Source organism: Oncorhynchus clarkii, chromosome 19, assembly GCF_045791955.1.
Source record: "Oncorhynchus clarkii lewisi isolate Uvic-CL-2024 chromosome 19, UVic_Ocla_1.0, whole genome shotgun sequence".
In the NCBI taxonomy this organism is placed as follows: domain Eukaryota; kingdom Metazoa; phylum Chordata; class Actinopteri; order Salmoniformes; family Salmonidae; genus Oncorhynchus; species Oncorhynchus clarkii.
Window position 1 is genome coordinate 15136809 of NC_092165.1, and position 17876 is coordinate 15154684.

Here is a 17876-nt window from a genome sequence, read left to right on the forward strand (position 1 = left end):
AAAAAATAACAAGAAAGTCGTGCTGTCTGGTTTGCTTAATATAAGGAATTTGATGTAAAGCATTTACTTTTACTAAAAAGTATGACAATTGAGTACTTTTCCCACCACTGTACATCTAAAACCAGATATTTTTACTCAATTAGTGTTTCACTGGGTGACTTTTACTTGAGTCATTTTCTATTGAGGTATATTTACCTTTACTCAAGTATAACAATTGAGTACTTTTTCCACCACTGCATATTTTAAGAACAGCGCAAATACCATTTTTTTTAAATTTAGCCACACCCTTTGAGCTATGACGCCAACCAATAACTTATATTCAGTGTAAACGGAAGTAAACAATGAACAAGAACCATTTCCACGTTAGCGTTTTTATTTAGACGTTTATTATCACCATGGAACTCAAAATATGACTAACTTAACTGCACAGCATTGCATACTTACCCCATGTCGTGTTTAATTCGCGCTGGAGACTGGACTTAGTTGATAGATGTTATCAAGGTAGGGCTAGTTAGCTACTATGGTTTTTCACACTCAAATAGCCTCCATCATGGAGGTGCTAGCGAATGCAGCCGTGGCAGAGGTCTGTAAACTCGTCGATGACGACTATGCAGTGTTTCGTTTGGAAATAACTCAAAGCCAGAAAGAAAACAGGACATTGCGGAGGAAACTACAGCTACTGGAAATGAAGATGACACGGGAGCGCGTCCTCGCCAGTCGTCCCAGTAGTGTCAAGATCCTCGACCGATACAGAGGAATGGCAAGAGGTACATTTTGCAGAAGGCCGAGGATGCGGGGCCTGTCGCCCCGTTCCCCTCTGCGCATGTGTGACTTTAGATGCGTTAACCCAGGGAGGAAGAGGCGAAGCGAGAGTTTTTCTCAACTCAAAATCTGTCCACGAAAATAAGTCCAGGAAGGCATTTTTGTATGGAGGTAAATGAGTGTCGAATTTGGTCAACATAACATGTAATGGCTAATTTCCTACGTGAGGCTAATTTGATCAATATACGTTTCATAATGGTTAGGTTGTTACCAATGCACTGATATAAGTTGCATTTCTGCAAATTTGGGGGGAAAACGCCTTTATATCAGAGTTTTGCCTGTTGTCATAGAGATAGATAGAGGACTCGTCATGGATATAACCCGTTTTTAGAATGGACATTGTCATTGAGGGCTTCCACCATTTTAAAGTCATCAACTGGGTGGGGATTCCTATGAGTTGGGAGCAATCAGCTGAAGAATAAGAAGAAAATTGACTAATTTAAAATAAATAGAGATTGCCTCAATGGCGCTGCCCATGCTCGCAGACTCTAATGGCACAGATACAAAGATGAGTCATCTATATATCTCCTCCCGCCTGCCTTCCATCTTTGAGGACATTATTATCAGGGCTTTCACTCATTATATCTTGTTGGTTAACCAATTAACCAGAATTGGGTCTTTGTCAGCTTTTGGATTGTATGCAATAATTCCCCTGATTACTTATCTTGCACAAAGACATTCCTATTATTTAATCATTGAAAACAATAAGATGCATGGATTATAATCAATCTATAAATAGTATATCAATCAGTTATGCGAAGTGTTACCTAACCTATAATTCTAAAACTGTCGACAGTGTGTAGCATTGAGCATTGACAGTAGCTAACCTAACCATCTCTTTCCCCCAATCACTCTCTCAGGTGAAGGACATCTCACTGGAGGCCACAGGAGCTTTGTGAAGCCAGTGGGACAAAATGCATGGAGAGATGACCAACCAATCACTGTTGATGAGGGGAGTGGAACCTCAACCCAGCAAGTTATCGTGATAGAGGTTAATGTAATAGTATTACATCAAATTTACAGTACATCAAATGTGGCCAGTTTATTTCAGAAAGGCTCCCCACTGCTATTCACTTGCTTACATGTACTGTACATCCTTATTTATCTGCCATAGGGGAACTTGCAAGACTTCCCTATGACATTGTTATACAATTCAACCCATGTACCGGTAATAACCTCCTCTCTTCTTGTGGCAGTCTGCAGATACAGAGGCTGCAGTTCCTGGTGTCAAGCAGGAAAGGCCTGAAGGAGAGGAGGACCCACGGCACAGCAGAGACATCCAGACTGAAGTGGCTGGAGCACCCCCTGTTGCCACGGAGGTCCCCAGCATCGCCCCAGCACCACCCAGGACCCGAGGCAACATCACGGAGGTCAGTGGAACGCCGAACGCCGTCCTCAAGCCAGAGACAGACACTGAGACTTTAACTGTAACACACAGGCTCTTACACACAGGATCTGACCACAGATCAGATCCAGAGAGACTGGGGCTGGGGAGACCGGGCTGTCCTCCTGCTCCTAGCTCAGAGTATCTACCGGTATTTCACCAGGGCCAGAGGACGGTTCATCCCCATGGTGATGGTGACACGTTAAACACTGGCGGTGATGATCCGTCTTGTTCTTACGCTACAGAGATGGACCCTGGCAACATGCCCGTGGGTTTAGAGACACAGACTGATCTGTCTAGAGGGGACTGGAACCGATACAGTAGTAGTGTATACTCTGAAGGGTGCCAAGATAAGAAAGTGGAGGTTATCGTCGTAGATGAGGTGACTGTGAAAGTGGAGGGCGACGCTCCTCCCACGTGGAATGCAGATTGTCACTTAGGAGACGGACACTCACAGGGCAGAGATTTCTTAGATTACAGGGAAAGCTTAGAGACAAATCTAAATGTCACAACCCAGTCCCCTTTACACTCGTTCAGGGATCGCAACCTAGTGTCAACATCGATGGGGCCTTCCGATTCACATGGCCGCGTCCTTTTCGATCAGGTATTGAACTCAAACGACAGGGCTAGAGCCCAGGTTCGGGGAGGAGGGTCCACATCAGGCAATAGTAAAGAGAAACGGTTCCTCTGCATGTTCTGTAACAAAAGCTTCAGCTGCTCCCAGAATGTGGAGATCCACCAGAGGGTCCACACAGGGGAGAAACCCTTCAGCTGTACCCAGTGTCATATGCGCTTTGCCCAGGCTGGCCACCTGAAGAGGCACCAGATGGTCCACACAGGGGAGAAACCCTACAGCTGCCCCCAGTGTGAGAAGAGGTTCTCCCGCCAGGACCAGCTGAAGATCCACCTGAATGTCCACACGGGAGAAAGGCTGTTTGCATACAAACGCACTGCGGGAAGAGGTTCTCAGAGAGGCTCTACCTCAGGATGCACCAGCAGAAAAAACATTCCCCTCTAACATAGAAAGTAACCATTCCACTCATTAGCTTCTGACGTTTAGATCAAACCCTGCATCAACAACAAAGAAGAATTTTCAGCAATAAAGATCCACAGATTCATTTGGAATAACAAGAGTAACAGATTTCAGTGTTGAATATTCCTGGGTAGAATATTGCATCCAGACATTGTGTGATGTACAATGGGGTCAGAAATTATTGACACACTTGATAAAGATGAGTAATAATGTCTTTATAAAATAAATCATTCAAACACTGAGCTATATTGTATGTAATTTTAAAAATCTAAATATAATGTATTATTTTATACTAATTAAATTGCTCAGAGAAAAATATTTAGTTTAACAAGTAATATTTTTTTTTCTCAAAAAGTTAGAGGTCAAAATTATTTTCACCGCTAAAGATTCTTCTAGATAAAGTAGTCAAGTTTGATATTTGGTTCCATATTCCTAGCATGCAATGTCTAAATCAAACTTGTGACTTTACAAACTTATTGGATGCATTTGCAGTTTTGGTTGTGTTTCAGATTATTTTGTGCCCACTAGAAATGAATGGTAAATAACCTTTTACTGCCGTGGGCTAAATCAGGGTCACAGAGTGTTTCTAGGTAGTCTTAAACAAATCTACTTTGAAACAAAAGTATACTCCTCACACACATGGTTATGGGCTTAAAAAAGAAGACACTTGAACCATGTCTGGTATAGAGTTGAAATGTATAAATGTTTGGCTTTGCATAAAAATATTATACTTCATATACATCAAAGACTGAAATATAACAAATCGTTTGAAATAGAAACATCGGATTTGACTTTTGTTTTTAAAGAATGTCTATCAATAACATTCCACCCATGAGGTCACTAGTGGGCAATTTGGTTAGTTGACTGCAGGAATTAAGTATTTTTTTCCCATATTCATAGCATGCCATGACTACATCAAGCTTGTGACTCTACAAATTTGTTGGCGCATTCACAGTTTGTTTTGGTTGTGTTTCAGATTATTTTGTGCCAAATAGAAATGAATGGTAAATAATGTATTGTGTCATTTTGGTGTCACTTCTGTTGTAAATAAGAATATAATATGTTTCTAAACACTTCTACATCAGTGTGATTACTACCATGATTACTGATAATCCTAAATAAATTGTGAATAATGAGAAATGAGAAATATCATACACCCAAGTTGGGCTGTGGTGGTCATGACATTTTGTTAATTAACAAACACATTTAGCATCTCCATGCCTTCACACACACAAGCCGCATACAAGCCACTGATGAAGAAAAAATGCTTCACTCTCCCAATAATTACAGAGGGCGCTGTAGCTAGCTAGCTAAGGTTAGCATGCTAGCTAGCTAGCTACACTGACAGCTGTCAGTGTCCTATTTGATGATGATTATCAACTGCATGGATATTACCACACCCAATTCGTGAATATGTATAAGTAGCCTTTGTCATTCTTTGGAGGTGGATCCTAAACGTGCATTTCCTCCACTTCTTCTGGGGTGGGGGGGGGTCCTTTGATGTACATTCACCGTAATCTTTTCCCCAGATTATTGTGCACAGCACATATGAGGAAGTGTCTGGGGACAAGATTACATCACAGTAGTTGTCAGAGAGGAAGAGGTGACATGAGAAGATTTACTCTGCCCAAAATCTGTACACAGTTTGGGGTTTGAACTGGTTCAGGGAACATAACCGAAAACCGGAAAATAATTAAGTTTTTAGAAGAACAGAATAAGAACCGGGAACGAAAGTCATCTATACTGTTCAGGAACAAAAGCGTTATTTTAAAAGCATGGGAACCGGTTAATAAATGTATATTATGTTCTAGACGTTTTTTTCCAGTCCCCCCACAAACGCAACAAAGCGAAGTGCCTATGCAAAGCCCTCACTCTTGTCACTCAGAAACTTATTCCAGTGTCTGCCTGCCAGATGAAAATCTTTGCCAGTGTGTGTATGCTATCTGCCCCTCCCCACCGAAGCTTGTCTACTAATGACGTTGCAAGCGTGATTCAGATATTAGGGAGAAAGATTTTTAAATAAAGAATGAATTAACTTTTTCTGTGCTAGTTAAGGATACTATAGTTATCAAGTTTCACAATGGATTGATTAACTATAAGAAGGTAAGATGTGTTTTTGTTTTAATTCTGGTGCCCTCTGCACATAATGTTATTAGATAGCTAACTAGCTATCTCTGGTCCAATGTTAAGCCAACTCGGAAGCTCAAAGACATCCAAAGTTCCTTCATAGAAGCCGCTCCTCTGTAGGTATAATTCTGTGGGCCTAATTCAGACAATTCATGTCATAACAACAAAATGCCCAGTGCTTCAAGCTAAGCTCCTCTTCCACCCTCTCTTGCTCTATCCCCACCTACAGGCGCATCTCGCGCCCAACACTTGTCTGTCCAATGCATGTAAATAGCTTGCCCGCTCCATAGCAAGCTGCTCTATCGTCACTGATTTGGTGAAGTAGTTTAGTGTCGAGTTAGCTGTAAAAACATTTAGATTTCAGAGGTTTAAAAAGGAACCGAAAGGAACGATATAAACCATCGCTTTTTGGGGGTTTTGTTCGAACCGGTTCAGAACTTTATTTTGCTGGTCGGATCAGTGGAACGGAACAAGGGGAAAAATGGTTGTGTTCAGAACTAAAGTATTGGAAAATAATTTGGGTTACAATCCCTGGTCCGTGTGAGATAAAACATGTTTTGTATGGAGGCCTATGAGAGTGTCGAACTACGTGAAAATGATTTGATCAAAAAATGTTTCGTAATGTTTAGGCTGTTACAAATGTACTGATATAAGTGGATGCGGTTGGTATTACGGCAACTTTGAGAAAAACGATTTAGTTGTGCCTGTTGTTCATTCATGTATCTGCCCTCTCGTTGGCTAGATATCGCCTGCCTTCCATCGTTTAGGACATACATTTCTATTGTTTGAGCGGTCATTCGAATATCTTGTCAACATAATAGATCATCCATGTCTGCGTTCACAGCTGGCGATGCCTAATCGCAATTGGTTATTCCCCATCATTTGCAACAATGTCATTGAGCTTCATCACTGTCTTTCCTTTGAGGTACCTTTGCTGTTTATAAACTTTTATGAATTGATTTTACTCCTGGCTACTCTGAGCTGGGAGTTTTTGTTGTCTTAAAACAGGCTTTAACAGGTTTCCTTGGACCTTTTCTGAGAGTTTTGTGGATATGGGCCATAATCTCACCCCATTCTGCATACATCCAACAGTGCTTTATAACCAATATACACTTACTAAATATGCCTACACATACCGACACACTAATAAACATCTACTGTACATGTCAAAATAGTTTGGTCAGGTTTGTCTGATAATGACTTTTGACGTATCATTGCTGACTTTGTACCCACAACCACATATTTACCCACAACATATTTATGTCCACGATGATGGGTTTAACAACAATGAAGTAATTCTGTAACTACAGTATAGGACTCAAACGTAGTGGGGATGGATATACACTCCATGTTGAAAGTGTGTTTATTATTATTTATTATCGTACAACGCATTTCAAAAGAGAGCATACCGGACCTATTTTTCTCTCCATATCCCCGCAACCAGGGTTGACTACTTCTGGCTAACGTTTCCGTCCCAGAGCTAGCACCAACTAGCCTGGGGCTAGCCCATGCTAGAACCATCTCCCGGCTCATTCCTGGGCTACAATATCCGGACCCCTTCTACTGCCGGTACGGGGAACGGAACCCCGCCGATCCTCTACGACTGGAATACCGACATAATCTGCCCGAGGATTCCAACTGGCCCCTCAGGTGCGACGCCCGCTGAAGGCCCATTCTTCTAACCTGCTAGGCCTGCTAGCTACCTAGAGCTACTTGGAACCCTACTAATTCCACGACTGGTCTATTGACGTCACCACACAAAGAGGCAAAAACAGACTTACCCCCATCGCGACGTCCCCCAAAGGCTAACTTGCTAGCCCCGGTCTACTAACTGCTAGTTTGCCTGCCCTGGTCTGCTAACTACTAGCCCCTGCTAACTGCTTGGTTGCTAACCCGGTCTGCTAGCTTGCCAGCCCCGGTCTGCTAACTGCTAGCTTGTTTAGCCCTGGCCTACTAACTGTTAGCATCGGCCTGCACTCTGCCAACCCGGATGTCTTAGTCGTGTCTGAATCCTGGCTTAGGAAAACCACCAAAAACCTTAATCTCCATCGCTAACTATAACATTTTCCGTCAAGCTAGAACTGCCAAAGGGGGCGGTGTTGCAATCTACTGCAAAGATAGCCTGCAGAGTTCTGTATTACTATCCAAGTCTGTACCCAAACAATTCGAGCTTCTACTTCTAAAAATTCACCTTTCCAAAAACAAGTCTCTCACTGTTACCACTTGCTATAGACCTCCCTCTGCCCCCAGCTGTGCCCTCGATACCATATGTGAATTGATTGCCCCCCCCATCTATCTTCTGAGCTCGTGCTACTAGGTGACCTAAACTGGGACATGCTTAAAACCTCTTAGAGACATATGAGACGCTAGCGTCCCACCTACTCAACAGGAAATGGAAGTGCGCAATGCCAAATGCTAATAGTACTCGATAAACCTCCAACTTTCATTAAAACACACATGCAGGGTACTGAATTAAAGCTACACTCGTTGTGAATCTAGCCAACATGTCAGATTTTTAAAATGCTTTTCGGCGAAAGCCTGAGAAGCTATTATCTGATAGCATGCAACACCCCGAAATACCTGAAGGGGACGTAAACAAAATAATTAGCGTAGCCGGCGCTACACAAAACGCAGAAATAAAATATAAAACATTCATTACCTTTGACGAGCTTCTTTGTTGGCACTCCTATATGTCCCATAAACATCACAATTGGGTCTTTTTCCCGATTAAATCCGTCCATGTATACCCAAAATGTAAATTTATATAGCCCGTCTGATCCATCCAAAAGCTCTGTTCCAAAACGCAACGTCATTTTTTAAAATTAAATAAGTTGCCTATATTCTTTGACAAAACACTTCAAACTACTTTTGTAACCCAACTTTGGGTATTTGTAAACGTTAATAATCGATCAAATTGATCACTGGGCGATCTGTATTCAATAGCAGCTACTCTTGAAATCGTGGTACTTTGTCTCTCTCCCATAAGTCTCTTCCTGTTTACTGGACGAAAGGAAGGACCTACTTCTCATTCCACAAAGGATTTAAACCAATGAAAATGCCAGTACTGGCGACATCGTGTGGAAGTTGTAGGAACTGCAAGCTCACCGTTATCTATTTTTGCTTGCAATAAACAATTCAGAGACTGGCGGATTAATACTTTTTTGTGGTTTTTGTGACCAGGTTTTTCTTGGGATTTCGCTTGCTGTTCACGTTCTGTTATAGTCACAGACATTATTTAACTAGTTTTAGAAACTTCAGAGTGTTTTCTATCCACACATACTAATCCTATGCATATACTATATTCCTGGCATGAGTAGCAGGACGTTGAAATGTTGCGCGATTTTTAACAAAATGTTGAAATAATTCAGGGGAGCTCTAATAGGTTTTAACACTCAGGCCATCCTACAATCCAAGCTTGATGCCCTCAATCTCACACAAATTATCAATGAACCTACCAGGTACAGCTCCAAATCCGTATACACGGGCACCCTCTTAGATGTCATCCTAACTAACTCGCCCACCAAATACACCTTTGCTGTTTTCAATCAAGATCTCAGCGATCACTGCCTCATTGCCTGCATCCGTAATGGGTCAGCGGTCAAACGGCCTCCACTCATCACTGTCAAACGCTCCCTAAAACACTTCTGCGAGCAGGCCTTTCTAATTGACCTTGACAGGGTATCCTGGAATGACAATGACCTCATCCCGTCAGTAGATGATGCCTAGCTATTAAAAGTGCCTTCCTCACCATCTTAAATAAGCATGCCCCATTCAAAAAATGTAGAACTAGGAATAGATATTCCTAGTATATTCCTTGGTTCACTCCAGACCTGTCTGCCCTTGACCAGCACTAAAACATCCTGTGGCATTCTGCATCAGCATCGAATAGCCCCCGTGATATGCAACTTTTCAGGGAAGTTAGGAACAAATATACACAGGTAGTTAGGAAAGCTAAGGCTAGCTTTTTCTAACAGAAATTTGCATCCTGTAGTACTAACTCAAAAAAATTCTGGGACAATGAAAAGTCCATGGAGAATAAGAGCACCACCTCCCAGCTGCCCGCTGTTCTGAGGCTAGGAAACCCTGTCACCACCGATAAATCCACTATAATGGAGAATTTCAATAAGCATTTCTCTACGGCTGGCCATGCTTTCCACCTGGCTGCCCCTACCCCGGTCAACTGCCTGGCCCCCTCCACAGCAACCGCCAAAGCCCCCACCATTTCTCCTTTACCCAAATCCAGATAGCTGATGTTCTGAAAGAGCTGCAAAATCTGGACCCCAACAAATTAGCCTGGCTAGACAATCTGGACCCTCTCTTTCTAAAATTATCTGCCGAAATTGTTGTAACCCCTATTACTAGCCTGTTCAACCTCTCTTTCGTATCGCCTGAGATTCCCAAAGATTGGAAAGCTGCCCCGGTCATCCCCCGCTTCAAAGGGGGTGACACTCTAGACCCAAACTGCTACAGACCTATATCTGTCCTACCCTGTCTTTCTAAGGTCTTCGAAAGCCAAGTTAACAAACAGATTACCGACCATTTCGAATCCCACCGTACCTTCTCCGCTATGCAGTCTGGTTTCAGAGCTCGTCATGGGGTGCACCTCAGCCACGCTCAAGGTCCTAAACGACATCATAACCGCTGTCGATAAGAGACATTACTGTGCAGCCGTATTCATCGACCTGGCCAAGGCTTTCGACTCTGTCAACCACCACATTCTTATTGGCAGACTCGACAGCCTTGGTTTCTCAAATGATTGCCTCGCCTGGTTTACCAACTACTTCTCTGATAGAGTTCAGTGTGTCAAATCGGAGTGCCTGTTGTCCGGACCGCTGGCTGTTCCTATGGGGGTGCCACAGGGTTCAAACCTCGGGCCGACTCTCTTCTCCGTATACATCAATGATGTTGCTCTTGCTGCTGGTGATTCTCTGGTGCACCTCTACGCAGACGACACCATTCTGTATACTTCTGGCCCCTCTTTGGACACTGTGTTAACTAACCTCCAGACAAGCTTCAATGCCATACAACTCTCATTCCGTGGCCTCCAACTGCTCTTAAACACAGGGAAAATGAAATGCATGCTATTCAACCGATCGCTGCCCGCACCTGCTCGCTCGTCCAGCATCACTACTCTGAACGACTCTGACTTAGAATACGTGGACAACTACAAATACCTAGGTGTCTGGTTAGACTGTTAACTCTATATCGCAACGAAGCATCCTTCACTCATGCTGCCAAACATACCCTCGTAAAACTGACCATCCTACCGATCCTCGACTTCGGGGATGTCATCTCTAAAATAGCCTCCAATACTCTACTCAACAAACTGGATGCAGTCTATCACAGTGCCATCCATTTTGTCACCAAAGCCCCATACACTACCCACCATTGCGACCTGTACGCTCTCGTTGGTTGTCCCTCGCTTCATACTCGTCGCTAAACCCACTGGCTCCATGTCATCTACAAGACCCTGCTAGGTAAAGTCCCCCCTTATCTCAGCTCACTGGTCACCATAGAAGCACCCACTCGTAGCACGTGCTCCAGCAGGTATATCTCACTGGTCACCCCCAAAGCCAATTCCTCCTTTGGTCATCTTTCATTCCAGTTCTCTGCTGCCAATGACTGGAACGAACTACAAAAATCTCTGAAGCTGGAGACTCATATCTCCCTCACTAGCTTTAAGCACCAGCTGTCAGAGCCGCTCACAGACCACTGCACCTGTACATAGTCCACCTATCTACCTACCTCATCCCCATACAGTATTTATTTATTTATCTTGCTCCTTTGCACCCCAGTATCTCTACTTGCACATTCATCTACCATTCCAGTGTTTAATTGCTATATTGTAATTACTTCGCCACCATGGCCTATTTATTGCCTTAACTCTCTTATCTTACCTAATTTGCACTCACTGTATATAGACTTTTTGTTTTCTTTTGTTCTACTGTATTATTGACTATGTTTGTGTTTTTTCCATGTGTAACTCTGTGTTGTTGTATGTGTCGAATTGCTATGCTTTATCTTGGCCAGGTCCCAGTTGCAAATGAGAACTTGTTCTCAACTAGCCTACCTGGTTAAATAAAGGTGAAATATATATATATATTTGTTTTATCTGTGTGTGTGAGGGAGGGAGTGTATGTCTGTGTAATCTGTATCACCTCTCTCATCCAGGAGGAGGAGGGTCCAGAGGTGCTGTGGGTGAAGGAGGAGGGGTGTGAGGAGGGTCTGGAGAACACTGAGGGGACCATGGTCATGGAGGACAACCAGACTACACCTCCTCCTGAACCCGCAGAGGAATCAGCTGAGCAGCACAGGACCACACACAGTCTCACTGAGGTGAGCCCACTGTGAACTACTGTCTCTATCCACAAAGTATCTTAGAGTAGGAGTACTGATCTAGGATTAGTTTGGCCTTTTAGATTATAATAAATAACATTATTTGGAAAGTTCCTAGTTCAACACTCCTACTCTGAGACTCTTTGTGGATACGGGCCCAGGACTTGATTCAATTTGTCTTAACTGTGGGACCAGGCCTTTGAATTATCAAACCATTTGGGATTTTGGCAATGAAAAATGGAAGTCTTCAGTTACAGCTAGCATGCTAGGGGTACCCAAACATTTCAATTCTTTGTGCTAAGCTAGTTAGCATTACTGGACGCAGATACATAATAATGGTATCCACAAGTTCATCTGACTCTGGGGAAGTATAAGAGTGTCTGCTAGATGACTAAAATGTAAATGTAGATAAAGGGCTTCATTGCCAAAATCCTGAACTATCCCTTTAAAGAGTGTCAAGTAATCAAATCAACTAACACTTTTACATAATATGAAATCAACATGTTTGCATTGTACTCATAGCAATTCCTCATTGCCCAATCAGAAGATGATCCATAGCAGCGTGCTGATATCAGATGTTTTGATCCAACATCCTCTCACTCTGTATCTCTTACAGTCAGTAGACATGGAGGATGGGAAGCCTGATCTGCTGCTGGTCAAAGAAGAGACAATAGAAGACGGACCAGAGAGCATTGATCTGCTGAGTGGACTAAAGATGGGGGAGCAAGGTAAGAGAGACATACATATACAGAACATAATAGATATACTTCAATGGGAATAGTGATGCACCTGGCTATTATTTTCTCTTCATTCATAAAATTAAATCAATACAACTTACACTCAGTGACCAGTTTATCTAGTGCCGGGTCGAACAGCCCTTTGCCTCCAGAACAGCCTGAAAAGGTCATACTGGTCAAGGTCATACATTATAACAAAATACACATTATAATGTATGAACTTGACCAGGTAATTTACAAAACAAACTCCATATGTAGAGTTCTCTGCCATGTTTGTAAAGTCTATTTTGTAACCTCTTCCTGCAGGTGGTTGGCTGGAGGCTAACAGAGGAGACTGGGCGGCCATCTTGGATTCCAAGACCCAGATGGGTGCAGCCAAGGGCCCAGGGTACGACATCACCGAGCAGGCCAGAACCAGAGGCGACATAGTGAAGGTCAATGGATGGGACAGCGTCCTCAACTCTGGGCTGGGGAGCAACACTGTTAATTCCAACCAGAAACAGAGAGTGGAACACAAAATAACATCTGAATTTAGTCTCCATGACAACAGACTTATTGAAACCAGGGCGAGATGTAGATTTGGTCTGCAGGGACAGGGCGGTGTCCATATGCAGCTAGAGAGAACAGACACTGACTCGGCCAGCGATGCTCCCTCCTGCTCCTATAATTGTGTTTCAGAGAGACAGGTGGCGCCTCAGGTTAACCCCCTAACAGATGCTGCCTTCAGCCTGCCTTCTTTAGGATCTATCAACTGGAACATGGACACCGTGACAACACAGACACTTCCTGGCCTTCATCCTCCTCACACTGTCCTAATGTTAAACCAGACCTCAGACAATGCCAGTGCATCAACACTAAATGGCTACACAAGCCCATTGAAAAATTACAGTAGTAGTAGCGCTATCAGTGGATCCGGTGGCAAAGAGAAGCGCTTCCCGTGTTCGTTCTGTGGGAAAGCCTTCAGTTTCCCCAAACAGGTGGAGATCCACCAGAGGATGCACACGGGGGAGAAACCATTCGGTTGCCACCTGTGCCGGGCCAAATTCTCCCACTCGTCCAGCCTGAAGAGGCACCAGAGGGTCCACACAGGGGTGAAACCCTTCAGCTGTACCCAGTGTCAGATGTGCTTTGCCCAGGCTGGTCATCTGAAGAGGCACCAGAGGGTCCACACGGGAGAGAGGCCGTTCGCCTGTACGCACTGCGGGAAGAGGTTCTCAGAAAGGAGCTACCTCAGGATACACCAACATAAAATGCACAGGGCCCATATATAGAGTATAGTGACATTTAATGTAGTTTGTTTGTTTGTAGTTTATTCTGGTGGTTTTGGATGTGGTAGCGAATTGGATGAGGTGAACTGAGGAAAGAATGAGCATGATGACTAGATGATATGTCATGCCTGCTCCCGCTCCTCCTCTCTGGCGCTCGAGGGCGCCAGGCTGCCCATCATTACGCACACCTGTCACCGTTATTACACACATCAGCGCTCGCTGGACTCCATTGCCTTGTTGATTGCCCCCTGTGTCAGCATTATTGTAGTTTTTGTTTTCCCCTATCCAGACGCTGTCCATATTCTATTCCTGTCCGTGTTTTATTAAATGTTCACTCCTTGTACTTGCTTCTCGTCTCCAGCGTCTGTCCTCGCGTGATATTGTGATGGTGTCTATAAAAATGCTTCACTGATGAAGAGTGACAACCTTCAACCTTTAGGTGAATACTGGTGTTTTATAATGAGATACGGATAATGCCTTAATTCATGTTTACTTGACATGAAGTAGTGAAGCTGTGTGTAATGTTGAACCTTTTCCAAAGTATTTTTAAATACATTTTTATCAAAGCAAGGGTACAAGATTTACAGAAAATGTAGTGTTACCATAGTGAGAAAATATATTATACTTGTCACGTGTCGTTTTGTACAATAAATGTGCTGTACTTAAAAAGTTATAAGTACATGACCATTTTGTTGAATTTAAATACAAAATTGACTGACTGGTTATTTTTGTATCATTACAGGGACTGAGTTTCCCTTATCTCAGTCAAACCAAAATATTGTACTTAATTCAACACATGGAATTTTTTTTTTTATAAACTCCAATAGCTCCATATTGTTAGGTACTTGAATCACAGTGGTTGTGTCCGAATAGCCTAACTGGCGTCCTAGATACTAGGTCCTTTGAGTATGAGAAAAAAATTAAGATCAATAGCATAGCTGTGGGAAGTAGGTGTGCTGCAGTACCCTGATAAATCTAAGAAAGAATTTCAAAAAAATAAAATACATTTCCACAAAATTTGTGAACTAGGCATTTATTACCTCCTCGTTCGACATTACCCCAACCCAAAACATCAAATCAACTAATAGCGGGAAACAACGCAATCACGCATGACGCATGCCCAATATGCAAACTAGAAGGTTCAGTAGTATGCAACATTTTGATATTAGAGTATGGCTCATACGCCAGGATGTTATACTCATCTTAGCTCTTCATCTAGTTGAATTTGATGCACACTTTTCCACAATGCATTGGAAGCGGTGGGATGCGAGTAATAGGCCCTAGTTCTCTTCAAGTTAGTGATGGAGGCTTAAACCAAATTGTGCAGAAAAACTATTAATTACTCTGAGCTTTTAAAAACAATGCACATTAGTGACTTGTGCTGGTCAGCAATGAAAAGCAGCATTTGATGTTCATATAGAAGTTTTTCCCACAATATTAATAAAATCTCTGTGGCACATTGGTTAGTCGTGGGTCGCCATGTTTTTGGTGTCCCAGATGAGTGTTGGTGAAATTTAATTTAATTTAACTAGGCAAGTCAGTTAAGAACAAATTATTATTTACAATGACGGCCTACCAAAAGCCAAAAGGCCTCCTGCGGGGATGGGGGACCTGGGATTAAAAATAAAATAAAAATATAGGACAAAACAAACATCACAACAAGAAAGACAACACTGCATAAAGAGAGACCTAGGATGACAAAATAGCATGGCAGCAACACATGACAACACAGCATGGTAGCGACACAACATAACAACAACATGGTAGAAGCACAACATGGTAGCAGCCCAAAACAGGGTACAAACATTGTTGGACACAGACAACAGCACAAAGGGCAAGAAGGTAGAGACAACAATACATCATGCAAAGCAGCCACAACTGTCAGTAAGAGTGTCTATGATTGAGTCTTTCAATAAAGAGATTGAGATAAAGCTGTCCAGTTTGAGTATTTGTTGCAGCTCGTTCCAGTTGCTAGCTGCAGCGAACTGAAAAGATGAGTGACCCAGGGATGTGTGCGCTTCGGGGACCTTTAACAGAATGTGTTGTATGTGAAGGATGAGGGATGCAGTTGGTATCTCAGATAGGGGGGAGTGAGGCCTAAGAGGGTTTTATAAATAACAACCAGTGGGTCTTGCGACGGGTATACAGAGATGACAAGTTTACAGAAGAGTATGGAGTGCAGTGATGTGTCCTATACGGAACATTGATGGCAAATCAGATGGCCGAATGGTAAAGAAAATGTTGCCGCTCAAGAGCACCCTTACCTGCCGATCTATAAATCGTGTCTCCGTAATCTAGCATGGGTAGGATGGTCATCTGAATCAGGATTCGTTTGGCAGCTGGGGTGAAAGAGGAACGATTATGATAGAGTAAACCAATTTGAGATGTAACCTTAGCCTGCAGCTTTGATATGTGTTGAGAGAAGGTCTAGCCATTCTCCCAAGTACTTGTATAAGTACTCTTCAAATAATATTTTTGCAGGAATCTCCTTGCGAATGATTTTGCCGAAGATTGTATCACCCCCTCAAGCTCTAAACCCTGAGAGGTAGTAATCACACCGGTGTGGAGAGGGCATTATTCTTACAAAACCACATGATCTTTGTTTTGGAGGTGTTCAGAACAAGGTTAAGGACAGAGAAAGATTGTAGGACATTAGGAAATCTTAGTTGCGGAGTGTTTAACACAACACATTATTCCTACTGCCTGAGCTATGTTGTTGACGTAAATTGAGAAGAGCATGGGGCCTAGGATCGAGCCTTGGGGTACTCCCTTGGTGACAGGCAGTGGCTGAAACAGCAGATGTTCTGACTTTATACACTGCACTCTTTGAGAGAGGTAGTTAGCAAACCAGGCCAAAGACCCCTCAGAGATACCAATACTCCTTAACTGGCACACAAGAATGGAATGGTCCACCATATCAAAAGATTTGGCAGCCAATAAAAATAGCTGCACAACATTGCTTAAAATCAAGGGCAATGGTGACATCATTGAGGACCTTTAGGTTGCAGTGGCACATCCATAACCTGAGCAGAAGCCAGATTGCATACCAGAGAAAATACTATAGACAGAGAGAGTACTATAGACATCAAGAAAGCCAGTCAGTTGATTATTGACAAGTTTTTTTCTACCCTTTGATAAACAGGGGAAAATAAGGACTAACCGTGGCTACCTTCCAAGCAATGGGAACCTCCCCAGAGAGGAGAGACAGGTTAAAAAGGTCAGAGATAGGCTTGGCGATTACAGGGCCAGCAACTTTACAGAAGAAAGGGTCTAGAGTGTAGAGAATTATTATATCATCTAAACCGCTGTGAAATATATTTCCCATAACCACAAATATTGTATTTTCAGCTGTTTGAAGCTGGTGTACAAAACCGAAAGTAAAAGAACAAATAAATACACTTAAGAATGAGAAGCATAGAAATGGTGCACATAGAACCAATCTACCAATTCTTAGACATGTTGCCAATGACAATGGTGGATCTATACCTCATATTTCTTTGTGAATTTGGTTGGGTCGTCCAAAAAGTTACATATTGCAGCTTAAATGTAAATGTTCCCATCGCTATATGGAATTTACTTTTATTTTGTACCCCCATCCAGTTAATGGTGACAATACACCTTTTGAGGCTAGTTCACCATAAAAAGAAGAAGAAGTCTGCTGGACACTGAGAGGTAGGAAGTCAAAGCCACGCCCAGACCTGATAATAGAGCTGTTGCCACTTCATAAGGTGGGGCAGAAAGGGTGTACGGTCAGTTTTCTGTGGGTCTCAGCTCATGTTGGAGTAGGGGGAAATGAGACAACAGATAAGGTTGCTCTGAAGAGGGAGTAGGTAGAGGTTATGGACCCGTTAGGGGGATGGAATGTATGAGCATCAAAGCAGAGGGGTTACACAGGAGTTGCAATGTGAGTGGGAGAAAGAGGAGCTAATAAGGCAGTTTTTCTCTATCCAGAATTCTGTGTGGAAGGTCGGTTGGTATCTGGGAGTGAAAGGATGGATGGGGTTCTGTTGACAAGGCTGAGGTTGGGTCATTGTGGATTGGGAAGTGAATTATTGTTAGTGGGGAAACACCCAGATAGCAAGTATGAGGAATGTGGGGAGGTAGCAGTAGTCTAAACTACTTAAGTAAAAATACTTTGAAGTACTACTTGAGAAGTTTTTTGGGGGAAT

The 17876-nt window shown here is 42.9% G+C and overlaps 1 protein-coding gene across 1 annotated transcript; it reads left to right on the forward strand.

Moving 5' to 3' along the window:
- The first annotated feature begins 321 nt into the window (after positions 1-321).
- LOC139374820 (uncharacterized) lies at positions 322-14036 on the forward strand. Its single transcript, XM_071115966.1, has 6 exons — positions 322-767; positions 1683-1813; positions 2019-2192; positions 11538-11702; positions 12319-12430; positions 12746-14036. The coding sequence occupies exons 1-6, from the start codon at positions 521-523 to the stop codon at positions 13708-13710; spliced, it is 1794 nt and encodes a 597-aa protein (XP_070972067.1). The 5' UTR covers positions 322-520; the 3' UTR covers positions 13711-14036.
- Positions 14037-17876: the final 3840 nt, after the last annotated feature.